We start from the raw sequence: 16,787 nt of genomic DNA, 5'->3' as shown, positions 1-16,787 counted from the left end.
TTCCTAAGTCAACGTGCAATTAAAGTTCATGAAATTAGTATTGTTTCAGTCTTTGATGTCATGCAGAAGTGCTCTTTGCAGCACCTGCAATGTGTCCAGTAATGACTCCTTCTGCAATTTGTATGGAGTTACATGTATTGGTAACATATCCAAATACAATTGTAGATTCTTTTTTATAAGACCCATTGCTCCTGGTGCTATTGTGACTGTCTGGGTGTTTTTCTTCCACATTGCTCTTGTTTCTGCCTGCAGATTCTGATATTTTATGACTTTGCATCTCTCTCTACACATGACACTGTAGTCACTGGGTGTGGCAGTTTTAATGATCAATGCTACTTTTGTCTTCTTTTCATGGACCACTATATCCGATTTTCTAACATCTATCTTTTGAACTGTTGGTAATGGGTGACCCATATGGTGTAGACTTCACCATTTTCTATGATGCGTTGTGGCTCATGCTTCCAGTGTTTTTCAGCCACTTCAATATTATAATATTTGCACAATCCCCAGTGCAACAGTCTTGCCACGTTATTATGCCTTTCAGTATACGGTCCTCCTGCCATTAGTATGTCACAACCAGCAATGGGGTGTGCAACTGTTTCCATTTCTCTTTTACAAAACCTACATTTGTCTGTTTCGCCCACATGTTCAATGGATTTTGTAAACCAACGTGTACGTAGCCCGCTGTCGTAGGCTGCCAATATTAACCTTTCATCTCTTGGTTTGAATAGGCCTCTCCTTAACCATTTCTGCATTTGTTCCTGATCAACATGAGGTCCTTCCAGAAGTTTTCTATACTTGCAACTATATTTATGCATTTTCCACATTTCTTGCCTTCTTACCTGGTCCTTCACCTTATATTCTTTCCTTTGTTTTTTGGCACATTCAGTTGCTGCCTGATTTTTATCTACTTCTGGTTTGATTTCCATTCCTGCTTGATGCCCATATGCTTCTGCTAGCCTAAGGAAGAAAGTCATCTTAGATTTGTTCTCCTCATGTTTCAAAACTTTGACTATGTTTGGGTCTTGTGAGATCAGCAGATACGTGTGCAGTCCCATGATTGCAGATCTATACATGTAATCAATTTCAAGGCGGCCCATCCCTCCTTTGGAATAGGGAATATATAATCTTGGTATACACTGATTTTTATAAATCATTTGGTGAGCATGAAGCATCCTTCTTGTTTTCCTGTCTAATCTGTCCAACATATTATGGGACCAGTCAATCACTCCAAAACTGTAAGTGAGAACAGGAACAGCAAATTTGTTTTTGGCTTGAATTTTCTTCCTAGATGTCAGCTCTGTTTTCAGGATTAATTTAGGTCTTCTAAAGTATTCCTTACTAAGTTTTATTCACATTTGTTCATGTTTTATTGTTCATAGGTTCATAGGTTCATACTATGCTATCTGCCCTAGGGCATTTATAAGCCTAGCCAGAATGTGTTTGGCTTTCGCCACCCATTTTAAATTTATTTTGCTATGCCCTTTTTCGAGGTTAGTATACTGTGCCTCTGTCTAACAGTGAGACAGAAGTGATACCCGGGGTAAACCTACGATCTCCCATCCACTCATCAAGATTCCTCTTGAATAGAGTCAATGAGGGACTCTGCCTAACCTGGACTGGGATTTTATTCCAGAGTGAAGGGAGCCTCTGGGTTATGAATCTGTCCCTCCAGCATGTCCTATTTGTTTCAGTGCTGAGGTTCAAGTTTCTCGAGCGCGTAGCTCGATGGGATTTGGATTTTCTGAGGTGCAGCATGTCCATTAATTCCGGGTTGGACATGGCTTTATACGTCAGGCACAGATCGCCTCTGAACAGGCGGTATGCCACTGAGTAGAGCTGGAGTTTCTTTAACCGGGCAGCATATGGCATCTGTTTGAGCCCTTTGATCCTCTTGGTGAGGTACTTTTGGGGTCTTTCCAGTTGCTGCAGGTGTCTGGTAAGGTACATCCCAAAAGGGGCATTGTACTCAATTATGGGCCTGATGAGGGATGAGTAAAGAGGCACGATGACCTCCTCTGATCTAGATGTGAATCCCTTCATGATTAGGTGGGCTATATAAAATGTTTTTCTAACCACTTTGGCCACATGGTTGTCAAATGAGAGATTGCTATCAACTTGGGTCCCCAGGTCCCTAATTACTTCTTCTGTACTTAATGGATTACCACCTATGTGGTAATTTGTGGGCACTTTGTTTTTGCCAAAGGGGATGACTGTACACTTTTTGGCATTTAGCTTGAGGCCATGGCTCTGGCACCAGTTGTCTGTTTCTGTGAGGCCCTTTTGGAGGATGCTTGTGTCGGCTGGAGAGTCGATTATGGCGCCCAGTTTGCAGTCATCTGCGAACTTGGTCAGCCACAGTCCTTCCGTGTTGGCCTGTACCTCTGAGAAATATATACCGAACAAGAGAGGTCCCAGGACTGAGCCTTGTGGGACACCACTTGTAACTGGTTTGGAGTCTGACATGGCTCCAGCAATTCTAACCATGTGGGTTCTGTCCTTGAGCCAGTTTGCAATCCATCTAGTGACATAGGGGTTTATATTTAAGCTGGTGAGCTTATTTATAATGCCCGAGTGGGGTATTGTATCGAAGGCTTTGCGAGGTCCAGGTAGGCTGTGTGGACCACCTTCCCTCGTCAATGGCCTTGGTGACTGTTTCAAAGAAATCAACCAGGTTTAAGAGGCAGGATCTGCCCTTAACAAAGCCGAACTGGGTAGGATCCAGTGTCTGTAGGTCCCCAATATCTTTATTTATGAGGTCCATGATGATCCTTTCCATAGCTTTGCAGACCAAGCTAGTCAGGCTTATGGGGCGATAGTTTCCAGGATCCGTTGAGGCACCACCTTTATGGAGAGGGACCACTGTTGCTGTACGCCACTCTTTGGGCACATATCCTGTGGTAAGGCTGAGATTGAACAGTAGTTTTATGTTTGATATTTTATGTTGATCCTTCATCAGTTGCCAAATATTTATACATTCCCTATTGCTCAAGTTCTTTTATATCACATTCTTGTCCCAAATGGATATTTTCTTTGTGCTTCAGTTTTCCTGCTTTAAAGGTTGCTTTTTGCACATTTATCAAGACCAAATGACATTCTTATATCATCTGAAAAAGTTTTGACAGCTTGCAGTTGTGCTTTCAGTTCCTCGTTTGATGAGCTATATGGTTTTAAATCATCGACAAAGAGAAGATGAGAAGTCTTTACACTTTGTTGTTTTCTATGAGCCAAATTATAGACATGGCCTAAGGTGTTAAGTAGACAGCTTAATGGGTTAAGGGCAAGACAGAATAGCAGCACTGACAGAGATTCCCCCGGAATATCCTCCTTTGAATTTTTATCCCTGGAATAATAATTTGTCCTTTATCATGGCTTAATTGTAAAGTGGTCTGCTACTGTTTCATGGTCACTGTAATGTAGTCAATCGGTGCAGGGTATAGCTTATACATTTTTAAGCACTTTTATCCATGAATGTGGGATACTATCAAATGCTTTTTGTAGTCAGTCCATGCCATACTTAGATTCTTCCCCTTTTTACAGTTCTCCACTATGACTTTAACAATAAATGATCTTTTGTTCCATATAATTTTCTTTTATTGCCCTTTTGTTCTAATTGAGTTTTCTCATAAATGACCATAAACTCTGTCTGCATCAGTTCCACTGTGTAGTTTATACATTACAGGAAGGCAAGTTATTGGTGTATAATTTTTAGGGTAGCTTGCAGGTTCACTCTTAAGTAGGTGCATTGTTTTTCCTGTTGTTAGCCAGGCTGGTGTCGGTTCGGGGTGCACATATAAATAGTTCCTACTCATAGCTAAATCTTCATGCAAAGATGTTAATACTTTTAACCAGAAGTTAGGTACTGCGTCTGGGTTTTCCAATTAGAGGCTTTTCTTAACTTAGTTTCAATCCCCGTGGCTGTTACTTCATCCCATTCCATATCCTGGACCTTTAAACTTCTTATTCTTTTATTTACTTCTTCTATCCATTTAGCGTCTTTGTTGTGTTCCACAGGATCTTCATAAATACTTCTCCAAAATGTGTTTTGGTAGTCTTTCAATTCTTTTTCTGTTGTTTCCCACTTCTCTATAAAACTTTTTTGGTTCATCAATAAATTATTTATTTTGTACTTTTCCTTTATATTTATCTGTGTATTTTGTAAGTTTTTCCACCTGTGCTGAGATTTTTAGTTTATTTGCAATAGTGCATGATAGATCTTGGTCTGTTCAAATACTGCACATTGCTTTTATCACATCTATCTTTCTAAGTATTTTTGTTGATCTGTTCCCTCTTCTATACTCTTCTAACAGTGACACTTCTTGTCTTAGTTGCTTTATAGTTTTCTCTATTCGATACTTCCATGATGGCTTTCGATTTCTCCCCTTTCTCTTTCTTATTACCATGTGTTATTGTTTTAGAACTTTATCATTTATTAATATAGTTGCACAATAATATAGCTTGTTTACTTCTGTTATATCGCATGGATCTCTATGGACAGTCCTAATTACTGTGTTCATTTGTTTTATCAAACTTCTGACTTTTTGGGTTTTATTGACCTTCTGCAGTGTTTCTTTCATTGATCTTAATATGTCTGTCTATCTCTATTAAGTCCAGCAAGTCTTCTCTTAGCTCATTTTTTCTAAACTGAGGGCACATTTTTTGTTTTCCATTTAATCCGAGCACTCTAAAGAAAGTTCTGTTGCATCTTCCTGTGGCACATTTTCTTCAGTTTCATCCTATGCCATCCATTGCTCTGTCATATGGGAACTCACTGACTTTTCACTCCTCAACATTAACTGCATCAGAGTTTCCACAGTTTCTTGTTCCTTCCCTTGCTGTCCAGCTTCAAGTGAATGTTTATACTGGTTTTGTGTGGAAGACTCCAAAATATCTTCATATGGCACCTGACAAATTGCTTTCCATTCCACTGATTTCCCCTTAATTCGGAGGTCCATTGCTTTATCCTCTTGTGGTGCTTTCTGAATTAGATTTTCTACACTGAATCCTTCACGTTGGAGGTACTCCATAACCTCAGTTTCTATTTCTTTAACTTCTCCATTACTAATCTCCTTTTCTACTTTTCATCTTTGTCTTCTTATTTTTTGTATTGTAAGGTTTTCCATGTCCGGATTCCTTTGTCTGTATTTCTCTTCAAATATCTTTGGTGCTGCTCTTTTTGTATTGATTACTTTTGCTTTCTCCTTTGCATAGATATTACACCATCTACTGAGTAGTTTCAACTTTAATTTGCTCAGCAGATACCTTACTAGACCTCCAAATAGTAACCCAACAAGCTTTTAATGACATAGAAGCATATCTAAGTAAAGCACAACTAATCCTCAACACCAAAAAGACACAGTTAATGCTATTTGCAAGTAGCAAACAATCACTGACCACCACTCCTTTCACTATTCCCTCAGCAAACAACACAGTCATCCAACAAGTTGAGCATACAAAACTCCTTGGCATGACAGTCAACAACAAAATCAGACTTGACCAACACGTAGCCATCACAATTAAGAAGGTTCACATCAAACTTGGCTCACTGTAAAGAAGCAAGCCATTCCTCACTGACAGTACCAGGCTAGCCATATTCAGAACCTTCCTCCTCTCTACGCTCCTGTATGCTTTCTCCCTCATTACCAACTTAAAAAGATCAGACTTAACCAAATTAGAAACTTGCTACAACAAAACAGCCCACTTCGCAGTCAACCTTCCTCACCAAACCCACCATTGTATTGCTCTACATAAATGAAATTGGCTCGAGCCAACAAACCTTCTCCATCTCTACTAACTTAAATTCACACACAATGTCATCTTCCATCCTAACAATTGCCCATCCTTCAAGGAATTGTTGTTTCCTACTTATTCCCACGAAGTCTAAGATCTGTAGACAGAAACTTTCTCACAGTAAACAAAGCTAACAACACAGAATAGTAAAGCCATATTCCCAAATCAAATAGCCAAATTATGGAACTCTCTACCCCACACCCTCCAAAACACACCTGAATCTACCAGTTTCAAACAACTATTTGAACATCTATCCAAAAACTAGCATTTCTCCTGTGCCAAACCTGACTGAGAAGATATCTATAACTCTGTCAACACACTGTCCACTCTTTTTCTCCTACTAGTCCGTGTTATTACTACTCAAAAAATAAATAAATATATACATATATATATATATATATATATATATATATATATATATATATAGGAAATCTCATTTGTTCATAACTATTATTTAATATGTACACAGTACTAATTTTATTTTTCTCACAGTGATCTTTACTGAAATGCTTGTGTTTTTCTTTTTGAACCTTTGTCTACTAGAAAACTGTATTGAATATTTGTTTGTATAGACCAACTAGATGAAGTGTATTCTCCATCTTACTGTATGTATACTATTGTACTATCTAATTTTTGTATTTTGCTTATATTTCTGTGGAACTTGTCTCCCTGGCCTCTGCTGAAAATGGGCTTCTGGCCCAGTTGGACTTTCCCGGAAAAAAATGTAAATAAATATATAAATAAAATATTAAATCTCTTTTCTTTCCCATATCCATATTTCTTCTTCAGATGCCTCCTGATCTTCCTGTTTCTCCTTACTTTGGGGACTCATTCCATCATGCTGTGATATTGCCTGTGTTAGACCTTCTACATCATATCCTTCACTTTGCAGGGACTCCATAACTTCAGCTTTTATTTTTTTACTTCTGCTTTACTAATCTTCTTTTCTACATTCCTTTGTTGTGATATTATTTTATTTTATTGTGAAATTTTCAATGTCTGGATGCCTTTGCCTGTATCTCTCTTTGAATATATTTGGGACTGCCTTCTTTATGTTGATTAATTTGGCTTTTGTATTTGCATAAATATTGCATCTTATCAAATTTCTCTTTCTTTCCCATGTCCATATTTCTTTTTTATACTTTTCAAAAACATCTAGGTTTTTGTTTATATTTTTACACTTCCTCAGATGTTTCTTTTTCCAAACAAATTAAAGTTTCCTGGTTTGTATACTATTTTTTTACAAATTTGTTGTATTAATGACCACAAATTTGTATTTGAAACTTCTGACAGTTTTTCCTTGCAGACGTAGTTTGCTTTCCTGTAATTTCTGTCTTAATCTTTTTGTATATCTTGGGTCTGGAAATTCTGGGCTTTTTGTATAATAGTAACAATACATAATTTCTTCCTTATCCTCAATTTCTTCCTTATCCTCAATAGTCCACTCTATCATACTTATGGCTCTTCTTTGGCACAGTTTTTGTGGACTGCTACTTCCTTCCACAACAGGGTGGCCATCCTCCCCCTGGGCCTCACCTGGCCCTACTGTAGGAATGTTTCCATATTTTGAGGATTCTACACTATAATTTTTCCAGTCCTGGCACCAGTCCACCTACCCGGATTGGGCCTTTTTTTTATCCTGGGTCTTATGCACCCAACTATCTTTTTAAATTTTTGACCTACTTCTGTCCATGATATATGGTATATAAATACAGTACACACACACACACACACACACACACACACACACACACATATATATATATATATATATATATATATATATATATATATATCAAAGTCGCCTTGGTGAGATTTTGTGAAACTTAGGGTCCACCTCATGAAGGTACTCACCAAGACTTGAGGATGAATTTGATTTCAGTACTACTACTTTCCCTTGCTTGCTGACTTTTCATTTCTCCATTCATACTCCCTCTCCTGTTTAACCTTTTTAATGTATCAGGAAATGCAAATGCTTCCATTGCCCTACTAATAATTTTCCAGCTTACTCTGTTGAATGCTTTCTCTTGCATCAAGACCCACCAACAACAGTGGCATTTTCTTACATTTTGTTTCTCCCTGGATCATCATTGTTTTATTAATGTTGTAAAATGTTTGCCTCTCCTCCACAGAACCACACTGATTTGTATATATCTATAAATTTTGGAAAAACATTTAACCTTCTTTTAGCCACTGTAGACGTAAAACTTTATAATCATGGTTTGAAATTAACATGGGCCTATATGAGGCTTGATCTGATGCATTTTTACTATTGTTAGGTATTACAGCTGCCACAGCTTTTGTTCCAGGGTGCTGCTGCTTCCTCTATTTTTAAAATACTGTTAAAATCTTCCAGATATTTATCACTTTCTTCCCTCCTAGCTTCCACATTTCACTGGAATACCATTTATTCCTGGAGACTTTCCTGCAGATTGGTTATACAACACCATTTTTATCTCAACTGTTAATTGTTGAGCATCACAGCATATTTAAGTCTCTCTTAAATATTTCCATTTTTGCTTTTTCTTGATTTCCACATTTCTCTACTTTATACAAATGTTCATAAACTTTCCAAAATCTCTCTAATACATCTACAGGATGTCTGGTTATTTTTCTTGTTATAGGCTCCCTAAGTCTGGCAACAACCATTTCTACTTTCTATTGTCCAAGTTGTTGTGCCAAAAGTTTTTGTGCTTTGTAGTTATTAACAAAAAAAAGTTGTTTCACATCAGTCTTTCTAAACTCATGCATATTATCCAAGTACTTCCTTATTTTCTCTTTAGCACTCTGCAGTTGTGCCTCTTCTTGTTTTGTGAGATTCCCCTAATTGTGTAGATGCTTTAACCTTTGTCATCCCCTCTAAGTAATTATTGTTACTTCTTAACCATATCTTTTTTCTTTTATTTCTCCTCTATTATTAAACTTGCACTCACTAGCTATAATTAATGGAGTATTTTGTGTCCTCAGTAATAACTCCTGAATAATTTCCACTACCCATTCCTTAAATTCCTCTGTTTTTAACAGGTACATGGGGAAGCACCAGTGTCTCATCTTTTCTTCATTAACCTGCATTTTTCTCTTAGTAGTTTTTTCTTTTAGTAATTAGTGGTGCATGGTCAGAAAATAGTTATTGGATATGTGTCAAAGTTCTCAGTTAACTGTACATGTTACTGTGAAATATAATTTCTGTCTAGTCTAGCCCAGTTATTGTACCTTGGAGAATAATATGTACATTTTCTCTGAATTCTAACTTCCATACGAAATAGTTTCAGAAATTTCTACAGAAATGTATCCTCTTTTGTTGTAGTTTCCCTTGTAGCCGTCTCCCCAGATACATCCTTATTGTTGTAAATCAAATTCCATTCCTCACTTATAAGTAATATTCCCTGCTGAAAGCTAATTATTTCTAACCAAATTTTTAAGCTCCATAATAACAGGTTTAGGTGGAATATACATACATTTCAGAGTAATCTTCATCCCTTGCCATTAACCCCTTACTACCATAAATCTGCCAGTATTATCTTTTTTCCCCTTCTTTTATCACTATTGGAGTGCCTGTAGCAATTAAAATAAGCCCTCTTTTTTTCTCAATGACATTCTGCTGAATGTCTATCCTGGAATCCTTTCTTTATCAAATTCACATGCCAATTTCTTTCCAAATGTGTCTCCTGTGACATTGCTATTTACAGTCTGTATTTCTTAATTTAATTAAATAGTCTTTCCTTTTTGTCTGTATCTGTAAGACCATTCACATTCCAAAATAATATGGAAAGTGTCACTATTATGATAAGAAGTCATTATTTCCACCTATTATATGTGACGGCTTTTTAAAAATGTCTATTTCCAGGTTTTGTGATAAATGCACCCATTAATATTTGGCAGGTTGATCCTTTATACAGTTTTTTTCTCATTATCATCAATGGAACCTATCACATTTTACAGGGCTTTTGCTTTAATGAAAATCCTAAAAAAAATCCACCAGATCACCCCCATAATCTGCTAACTTAATACAAATACACAGAACAATGTACACAATCTTCAAATAATGAAGTTTATCCCTCTTAATAGGAACAACTGTCCCAGATAAACAGCTGCAAACACATGCCTTAATTAACCTAAAGATGAGGTTATCCATGCGAAGACACATTTCTGCCTGTCTTTTTACCTGCTGTAATTGGTGTCTTTTCATTTTTTATCCTTACTCCGCTTCTAGATGTGAAAAAAACTATTTACATGCTCTTAGTAAACATTAACTTTTAGCCTTGAAGAAACCAGTGCTGTGTCTTTTTTATTGCCCTGTAATCAGCTTGTCTCTAAGGAAATGTAAAAAAAAAAAAAAAAGAAAATGTAGCCCTTAGCTGCAGGCTTCTGAAGACAAGCCGAAATTTTTTTTTTTTTTTTTTTTTTTTTTTGGTAAAAGAAAACATTATATTCATTGTTCTCTTATTTACTTGTTTCCACTTAAACTTGTTATTGGATTTAGAAAAGGGACTTAATCCGGACATTCACCTATGCAAAAGTAAGAGAAAACATATTAGCTCTACATATGTTATGATCTGTGAAGTTTTGCACCCCACCCCCACCTCAACAACCCAATATTATAACGTATCAACTTAAAACATGTTTTTGTGTAGCTTTTTTTTCTCTTTTTGCATTGTAATACCTACATTTCTTAATACTAAAAAAAAAAGACAGACATCTTTTTAGTTTAGTATCTTTTTTACATAGAGTGAACATGCTATTTATATCATGAAATGCTATTAAGAACAGAAATTAATTTACTTAGTAATCTTTTTCCTTTCTCTTCCCTTCTTCTTGGTATCCTGCCAAACATGACATGAAGTGAGGCAAATGCTTTTCAGTTCACACAAGTTTTATCATTGTTTTATCTTCACCTTTTCTAGTTGATTTATTTTAGGCTTAGTTTATTTTTTTCTGACATCCAGGCTGTTACTTACTAGCCAGTAAGTGAATTTAGTAAAAATGAAAAGAGTTCCTGGCCCTTGTCTTTCAGTTTCTTTTTTCACACTGGGAGAGCTGAAGTTAAGTTGGTGATCAGTATGCAGCCATCTTGGAAAGCCAGCGATGACAGTGTCTTATGTACATAGAGTCCCACCATCATAAAATACTAAGGTTTGCAAGTATAAATGAGAGGAATGTGGAAGAAAGATAGCTCAAGACTTCCAATAGTAGTAAGGGCAACAGGTCTATTAAAAAATAATTTACAGCCATACTTTTATATACTACCAATATATGTAACCCCCTATAAATTAAAGAAGGAGGCAATTCTGGGCAAATTGCAGGGGCTGAGAAGAGCACACTTTGCTAACTTCAAAGACTTTCAAAGACTGAAACATTATTTTCATAAACTCTAATCATACCCTGCCTTAGGAATGGAGTCCATTCCTGTCATAGTATTAGAAACCCAAAACACTTGGAGAAGTTAATTTAAAAGAGTCACAATCTGGAATATGGCAAACTGGATGTGCTTTTCAAGGACCAGAATGTGAAGGAAGTTGACCATACAATCTAGAACCCAGAAGGAAATATGGGTAGAACTCCTGCAGCTGTTCAGCAAAAAGCTGTTCAACCTCCAACTTTGGTGTAAAACATGGCTTCAAAAAGAAGGGCAGGCTGTGTGTGTCTCCTTTGAGGACTACAGTCAGATACTTTCCAAGGATATCTGTTGAGGTAGCTGGGTTTCTGGACAAAAATTTAAGAACTCTAAGATGTAGCTAGCTGTGACCAAATCTGGAATGCACTGATCCTTTGTAATGGTTCACCAAGCCATTGAAAATTCTAAGAATCACCTCATTGTCCAAAACAGCCTCAGAAAGTGGTTAAGATTGGCTACTGGGCTAGTGGAGTTGTCCTTCTAATTAACATAATTTGTAGCAGTACTGGGGAATGCTTTACTGTTCTCTTTTATAACAGAGGAATGTATTTTTTTAGGGATGGATTTGCTTTGATAGAGGTGAATGCAACCTCCCCCATGACCAATACCTCTAGGATGAACTATCTGCACTCCTCCATATAGTAACTCCTCTGCCAGGCCATTCTGTGCAGGTATATACATGATTTACAGCTGTAGTCTTAGTGTCAGAGCATTGAAAACAGTAGGACATGAGATGGAAGCCACTCTTAGAAGAAATAGACAGAGACTTAACCATGTCATCCTTGAGTCTTACACTCAAGTAAGGAGATAAGCTTCTCCCCAGCCTGATCCAGCTTGTAGGGATGGAATCTGGGCAGGAGACAGGAACAGTTGAGAGTCTAGATTATGTTATGTCAGAAGGATAAACTCATCATACCTGACATAGTGTTCAGACAGTTTTTCTGGTGGCAAGGTAAATATATTATCATGTATACAGGGGCTGTGCCTGTAAATAGTCTGTTGTGATCAGTTGTACTATCCTGGTAAGCAAACTAAAATAAATAAAACAAGTAAAAAAATGTTCTGGACTGTAGAGATCTGGAAGGAGTAAGTCTAAGGATGCCTGTTTAAGATCTTGAACACCTAATCCAAGGCTTTTAAAGAGTCCAATGTAATGGCACTGCAAAAATGCTTATTGAGTGCTTTCAGGCTACATTTATGGCATCCCAAATAACTGGTTTAGTAGAGGATGAGGCCTACAGTACTTATTTTCTAGAAACTTAAGACATTGCTGGAAGGTATGGAAGAGTAGGGTTGTAGGCTTGTCTATGAAGGATGTCATGATCCTTAAATTTCCTCCAGAGGAGCTGTCATTCAGTTTCCAGGAGGTGGCTGGCAGTTGGAGAGGAGTCAGTGGTCACTGTCTTTGCCTGTCTTAAAGATGGTGGCCTACAAGGACCTCTGAATTCTTATAGGATCCTAAGTGGGATGGAGCTTCCATAGTCCTTTGTCACTTCATAACTTCAGACGTTATGCCCTGAAAGTCACCTTCTTCAAAATTAATTCTTTGCATACTGAGAAATTTACTATAGAGTAAGGAATGGACTTGATGTTTTTAGAGGACATGTTTAGCTAGGAAACTATTAGTTGATGTTGGTTTTCTGTACAATAGTGGAAGGTATTTTATTACCTTTAATGTAAACAAACATCTAAGTATTTTGTCAAGAGGTCCTGTTGGTGTTTTGTAAAAGAGATACCAAATGTGTTAGGCTTCAACTTGATAAAATATATATATATATATCTATATATTTATATATATATATATATATGTGTGTGTGTGTGTGTGTGTGTGTGTGTGTGTGTGTGTGTGTGCGTGCCTGCCAACAATAACTGCTAAGTACGACCCCTAGAACTGTAAGCATATTTAAATCCTGTGAAATTGATAATGAAGATAGAAACACATATGCTTGCTGTATATCTCTGCAAATAAATGTTTGGTTGAATACAATAGAAAGTTTTGTATAAGCATGGTCAATAAAGTAATGTGCATGTGTATTGTTTGACACAAAACATTTACAAATTGTTGCATTTCAGAATTTTATTTTTTTCACTACTTCACCAAAAATGAGTCTAAAAGCAGTGCATGAGTTGCAACAATTGTACAGTAACAAATATGTGAGGTTTAATAGTACTAGTCACATAATAAAATGAAGGCAAGCTAATGAGTCCTGGTCAATCTCTATTATGAAGTAATCGATCCTCTCTTTTAATATCAAATATTCATCAGCTTAGCTTTCTTAGTTATGATGTAATAGTTCAACTTCCCTGCTCAGTAATAGTATTGCTCTGATAAATTTATAGCCCATAGGGATTTAACAAGGCTTTTTAAGAGTTTCATTGTGATTTATTAAAATGAGGACATGCCAATGCATTGCCTAAATCTGCAAAAGCTAACTCTTGGACATACATAAGCTTTGGAAACCATAAAAAGAGCAATTTTTGTCGGATAATTGAATTAAATACATTACATGCACGGTAGTGATGTCCTAGCTAATAAACTTGGCTAGATGTAAATACTGCCATATTTGGTAGGAGGGGTGAGATCTGTAATGATGTTAAAGGAGTACACTTTGTAGTAAAGATTTTTAAACTGTTTGATCTTACTTAATTACCTCTGCTCTCGAAATAATATGTATATTTTTTCTTGCTATTTTTCTAACAGGCGAACCCTCCTCCCATTCTCGTGAATGCAGACTCTCTTGAAGGAGTTCCTTATGTAAGTAAAATTAAATCAGTTGTTATATTTTTATAAGACGTCACAGAGCAGCCATAGTGCAATAACATTTCAAGTCAGTCTGCAATATATTTACATTAGGTATATGCAGCCATGATTTTTTAATGAGGATCAATGTAGTAAATGTACTTTTGACTGCTTTCAAATAATGTCAGTATTTTTATATGAAATTTTACTGTGGCACATGTTCCAGTCTCATTGTTTTTGATTATCATATTCAGAGAATAAGAAAGAGAACATTCTAATGTTCATCCTGCTATTGCTTTTTAAGTACAACTTTGTGTTTCATTTCTCTGTAACCACATAAAGATTTACAGCATTTGTAAAATCACTGTTTAATTGTTCAACTGTTATTGTCTTATCATGTCTTGTGTGCACTTAATGTCTTGAATCTGCCCTAGGCCACCAGTGAAAGCAAGACTTCTCTTGTCTCATTGTGTCTACCTAGCTAATTCAGATGAATTAATTGAGATAATTACCCTGTTAGTGTGATTCTCTTAGCCACTGCATGTGTACAGTATGACACAAGCAGAGTAGAAGGAAACTGTTTTAAATGCTTAGAGTGACTAAGAAAGCACGGTGGTACAGCGGTAGTGTTGTCGCCTCAGAGCAAGAGGTTCTCCTGTTCGATTCTCAGCTAGAGCACCTTCTGTGTGGAGTCTGCATGTCCTCCCCGCAGTTGAGTAGCGTTCAAAAGACATGCGCAAATGGGCTTGCCTTTGTTGAAGGCTGGGCGCTGAGCTGGCACCTTGGCACCATAAAAATCAACTGCCAATCATTAGCGGACCGGAGTTCCGCTGTGGCGACCCCTAATCAGGAAAAGCCGAAAGAAAAACAAAAGAGTGACTAAGAAAGCTATAGCTGCCCTGCCTGCAGGTGATGGGGAGGTGGGCATGCTGTAAACATAAAGTAAGGGTCACAGTTCAGTAACCATGTCGCAGGCTTTTTACCACCAGTTAAACCAGCTAAGTTTTGTACTTTATCAATATATAAAGGATGCCAGTTTTTCAAAGGTGCAGTGGTTTTGTTAAAAGTAAGATACAAGAGTTATATAAATTAGTAAAACACAGCAAAATGCAACATTGGAATTATTTATTTGACCCACTAAGTCCTGGCAACAACATCTTGAACAAAATGGCCCTGAATGGGTGATGACTGTCCTGCATTGTTACTCAGGGTTTCTGGTCAAGTTTTAATTACCCCCATTACAATGTATAGACTATCAGTTTCTGGTCAAGTTTTAATTACCCCCATTAGAATGTATAGACTATCTGGTGAAATAAGGCATTGTGATGGAATGCAAGCATTACCTGGGTCTCAGAAGATGCATTGGAAGAGGAGATATTCCCAGGTTAGAATGTCACTGCTGATTGCACTAATTGGTGACATTGGCATTGTGTTCTTCAAACCTTTTAAAGATGTGTAACAGTATGTTTCAGAATATTAGTTATCAGTATAAGGTATATTCAAGAGTACCTTTTGGATTTTGTGTTGAAGATTAAATTGTAGGTAATAAGCACATTAGATGGCTTCATTAGATCACTGTTGCAGTAGCCATTACATATGGGACTTTTCCTGCCAAGGTTACTGTGCATCCATGGATGTGTCCTGCTAAGGATACTGTACATCTACACAATCTACAGAGCTTTAGGCACCTTTCTCACACACTGTACATCTGCTCTTAATACAAATGGATGCATCAGTATATGAGGGGCATACGAATGTGTCAAAACTCAGAAAGTTCTTACCACTAGTCCATGAATGGAGACTCTTGTCAGTGTTGCATCTAATGTTTCCATACGGTTGCCTTCAGCATTCACTGTTCCATGTAGGACATGTAAGGTACCTCTCCAGGCTTCCCAGTTGTTGCATGTATCTGGACAGAAACATGCTAAGGGGACATTGCATTCAATGAGTGACCTAATGAAGATTGAGTAAAGAGGTGGCAATGACATCCCTAGATCTAGACACAATCCCTTTGTTTATAAGCTGCTCAATGTAGAAGGACTTACTTACAACAGAGACATGTTGGTCAAAATTTGGGTCACTGTCCACATATGCTCCCAAATCCCAAACAACTGCATCAGTTCTTAGGAATATATTGTTAATGTGTAGTTCCCTGAGGTAGATGACTTCCTAAAGAATACAGTGTTGCATTTTTTGGAATTTAGTTTCAGATCATGATTTTGACACTAGTTATTTATTTGAGACAAACCTTTCTGCAGGGCGGCTAAGTCATTTGGGTATTCATTGACTGATCCTAGCTTACAGTCATCTGCAAACTTAATCGGTCAGAGCTCTTTGGTATTGGCTTTTACTTCAGAAAAGTAGATGCCAAACATGAGCGGTCCCAGCACAGAACCCTGGGGGACTCCACTGGCGACTTGTCTCTTTGTGGAAATTACATCCCTATTTTTATTATTTGCATCTTATCTGTGAGCCAGTTGGCAGTCTAGTAGTGACTTAGGGGTTTATTCCCAGATTATTTAGCTTTTCTGCTGTGCCTGAGTGGGTCATTTTGTCAAAAGCTTTGGCCAGGTCCAGGTATGCAGTGTGTACCATTTTGCCATTATCTGTTGCTTTGGTGACCTTTTCAAAAAAATCCATTAGGTTGAGTAAGCAAGACCTGCCCTTGACAAATCCACCTGAGACAGGTCTAACGTTTGGAGGCTCCCTATGTCCTGATTAATTCAATGATAAATCTTTCCATGACTTTGAATATGAGACTGGTTAGACTTAAGGGTTTGTAATTGCCTGGGTCTGTGGCAGGTCCTCCCTTATGCAAGGGAATGACTGTAGCTGTGAGCTTTCCTCCACCACCCCTGAATA

At 37.3% G+C, this 16,787-nt stretch overlaps 1 protein-coding gene across 1 annotated transcript in view; it reads left to right on the top strand.

The window, feature by feature from the left end:
• Nucleotides 1–16,787, top strand: part of DLG3 (discs large MAGUK scaffold protein 3) — a 3,698,230-nt gene that overhangs the window by 1,550,477 nt on the left and 2,130,966 nt on the right. The window contains exon 5 of the mRNA XM_044057417.1: nt 13,887–13,940. Within this exon, the coding sequence (XP_043913352.1) occupies nt 13,887–13,940 (54 nt within the window). The remainder of the gene's footprint in view (nt 1–13,886; nt 13,941–16,787) is intronic.

Source organism: Protopterus annectens, chromosome 15.part0 (genome assembly GCF_019279795.1).
Source record: "Protopterus annectens isolate FY-2018-M chromosome 15.part0, PAN1.0, whole genome shotgun sequence".
NCBI lineage: Eukaryota > Metazoa > Chordata > Ceratodontiformes > Protopteridae > Protopterus > Protopterus annectens.
This window is presented reverse-complemented; position numbering and strand designations above follow the sequence as displayed.